We start from the raw sequence: 3,514 nt of genomic DNA, 5'->3' as shown, positions 1-3,514 counted from the left end.
CAGGTTTTGTTGTTCCCGTACTGAAAAATTCAGAAAAGTTGGGGAAATTCAAATACCAAACTGTCACTGCAGGAAAATTTTTGGAAAGAATGTAAAAACTATTTTTTTCCGTTTGCTTAGCAAATTGCTTTAGACAAACTTTTAATTCATATTCTTGTCATGGTTTATTATTTGTGATTTTTTATGTAAAAAAAAATTCGATGAGCTGTTCATGAAATTTGCAAGTTTAGCGTTCGCGTTCTTTTCCAAACATTTCTCTCCTTCAGAGAGAACATATAAAAATTCATTAGCATTTTTCTATTGAGAGTATTGTGCTGGAAGAATACGCGAATACACTTATTTTCAAAGTAACATTCTTTGGTACCTTGTTTTCACCATGGCTCCGTCTAGCGAACGTTATTTCCGTGCGTGGTTTGCTGCGGCATCATAGCCAGGGTTGCCACTGACGAAAAAAAATATTTACCATCCACTTGAGAAAAATCTACCAAATCTAAAAAATATCTACCAATAAATTTTTTTATAATTATTTTAATAAAAACTATAGCTTTATTTTTTTCTTTTTTTCAATTGAAACTAAAGTTTTGCTATTTTTTTAGTTATTTCAATAAGAATTAAAGTTGTTTTCAAGGAAATTTTTATTTAGCTAATTATACGGTATTTGAGTCATATTATTAGCATATTCGCAGTTTCTTTCAAAGCGGCAACAACGAAACTTCATAATTTGAAAAACTTCAACTCGAGTTATTATAGACAAATACTTCTTCTTCTTTATAGACGCTGTAACCGCCTAAGCGATTTTGGCCGAGTCTAAAACAGCACGCCAGTCATTTCTCTTCTGTGCTAACTGACGCCAATTGGAAATGCCAAGTCCTTCTCCACCTGGTCTTTCCAACGCAGAGGAGGCTTTCCTCTTCCTCTGTTATCAGCATCGCGGCCCGCGTTGAAAATTTTCAGAGCAGGAGCGTTTCTGTCCATTCCAACGACATAGCCAAGCCAGCGGAACCGCTGAATTTTAATTCGCTGCACTATGTCTATATCGTTGTAAAGCTCATACAGCTCATCGTTAAATCGTCTGCGATATTCGTCATCACCAACGCGTAAAGGTCCGTAAATCTTTCGCAGAATCTTTCTCTCGAAAACTCCAAGAGCCGCCTCATCAGATGCTTTCATTGTCCATGCCTCCGCGCCATACACCAGCACAGGCATGATGAGTACTTATAGAGTGTGAACTTTGTACGACGAGAGAGTACTTTACTTCTCAATTGCCTACTCCGCCCAACGTAGCACTTTTTGGCAAGAGTGATTCTCCGTTGGATTTCAAGGCTGACAAATACAGTGACTCAAAAAAGCACCTGGTGATTTTTTTATTATTCGCAATGTTTTTCACGTAAATTTTTTTTGTTGTTTTAACTAAATTCATAAAAATTAAGGATTCAAACTATATACAACATTTAGAAAAATTTTCGTCCAAATTTCGAATTTTTTACTCTGAATTTTTAGAACAATTTAAGATACCGAGTTTTAAAGCAAATAATACTTAGTATAGCTCACACTGTGGTTCCCGTTGATTTTTTTTTTTAATTTTTTGCCACCAGTCTTTTGTGTTTTTTATTTAATAATTTCTATTGATAAAAAATGACGTTGATTAAATTTTTTTGCGAACAAGTATAGTGCGTCATTACATACCTGTACATTTTTTTTATTTGTATTTAAATAATCATTTAAAATATTTAGGCAATCAAAAGCTCCCCGGGATTCCAGTAAAATGAGTTTTGAATGGAGCACGATATGTTCGCCTTATATCGATATACATTTATACGTATGTAAGTATATAAAAAGTATGCAAAGAAATTTATAATATGAAGATAACTACGAAAAATAAATCGGTAACGAAGAGTTCAACAAATATCTACCAAAATGAGAAAAAATTTACCTTTTTACCAACCCAAATTTTTTCTACCAATTTTGGTAACAACTTACCAAAGTGGCAACCCTGATCATAGCTGTCATCAATTGCAGTGAATGGTTTTCGTGCTAGAAGAAGCATTGACATTTTGCAATTTCTAAACATTCGACGTGAAAACAAACGACGCTTGTTGCAAAAAAAGAATAATCCTTGCAAAATCGCCACATTTCGTAACAGCTGAGTAGCAAACAGTACAGTATTACAATCAAAATGCCGGCAGATCAAATACAATACTCTGAAAAATACTTCGATGCCATTTATGAATACAGGTAGGCACAATACGACAGCCTGTTGCGTTGCAAGGCCAGTCTATAATTAATTGCATTGTTCCTTATTGTATGTAGTCCGAAATAACAATTACTTGTTTTATAGACACGTCATACTACCTCCAGATCTGACAAAGCTTGTACCAAAATCACATTTGATGAGTGAAACCGAGTGGCGCAATTTGGGTGTACAACAGAGTCCTGGTTGGGTGCACTATATGATACATGCGCCAGAACCTCATGTTATACTCTTTCGGCGACCACGAACGGATTTGCCGGAAATAGGATCAAATGTTAATAGTAACTCCAACGTCAATGTGACGGTCAATAATGCCAATACGGAACAGCCGTCAGCACAGGCAAAACAGTTGAATGCCAACAATAATGTATCAGTGCATGGATAAGTAGTTTGTGTCTGATGGAGTTGCAGGCATAACACAATGACACCGATTTAAAATTCACACATAAATACCTGTAAGATTTTTAGTTGATACTTTTGTTGATTTTTACACAAAGGTGTAAAGAAGAAATATTTCATTCACTGCTTACCTACTTAGGGCCAGCGGACGGAAATGTTATTGTCCTTTTAAAATGCATGAATTACTCAGCGATACGAATCAAAGAAATATATGTAAATACATAAATACATATTTAATTTTAAAATTAACACACGTGAATATGTGGATAAACTATTGACATTGTTGAACACAAAAAGAAATATACTATATATATACTACATAAAACATACATATATAATATGGAAGAAGCGCAAATTTAAAAAAGTTTGCATGTAATCTTAAGATTTTTACTGCGATGTAATTAAATGATTGTCTTTTTTATATCATAACGTACAGAATAAAATCAGTTTATTATATAAACTGCACGTTTGCAAATGCAGTAGCCATCTTTTTGTAATCGTAGTTTTTTGGGTACTCTTGCTCGTTGCAAAATGGGTAAGAAAAATGATACATCTGCGGAAAGATTTTCCCGTTGTCAAAGGTAGTTTAACCTTCAGGTGTTGGATACTATAGGCTTTTCATGTAAGATTAGTACATCCTTTTAGGTGATCGATGTTTGGTATTCCCTGTTTGCACACGGACCAATACACATCTGTTCGCATACGAAAGCAAATTTTAAATAGCTTTTGCAAGTTCAAATTACTTCCAACTTGGACGAGTAGTTAAAATAACTAGTTTTTATATTATTCGTTGGCCCCTTCGATCCCGCTTTTGCATTATGTAAGTACAAACATAATTTTTGCATATTTGGGTTTGATATACAT

The 3,514-nt window shown here is 34.2% G+C and overlaps 1 protein-coding gene across 1 annotated transcript; it reads left to right on the top strand.

Annotated features, from left to right (window-relative positions):
* Positions 1–2,058: 2,058 nt before the first annotated feature.
* LOC118738277 (cyclin-dependent kinases regulatory subunit-like) lies at positions 2,059–3,110 on the top strand. The gene is made up of 2 exons (XM_036469205.1): positions 2,059–2,235; positions 2,339–3,110. The coding sequence occupies exons 1-2, from the start codon at positions 2,177–2,179 to the stop codon at positions 2,634–2,636; spliced, it is 357 nt and encodes a 118-aa protein (XP_036325098.1). The 5' UTR covers positions 2,059–2,176; the 3' UTR covers positions 2,637–3,110.
* Positions 3,111–3,514: the final 404 nt, after the last annotated feature.

Source organism: Rhagoletis pomonella, unplaced genomic scaffold (assembly GCF_013731165.1).
Source record: "Rhagoletis pomonella isolate Grant_MI unplaced genomic scaffold, Rhpom_1.0 Rhpom_scaffold_00001, whole genome shotgun sequence".
Taxonomy (NCBI): domain Eukaryota; kingdom Metazoa; phylum Arthropoda; class Insecta; order Diptera; family Tephritidae; genus Rhagoletis; species Rhagoletis pomonella.
This window is presented reverse-complemented; position numbering and strand designations above follow the sequence as displayed.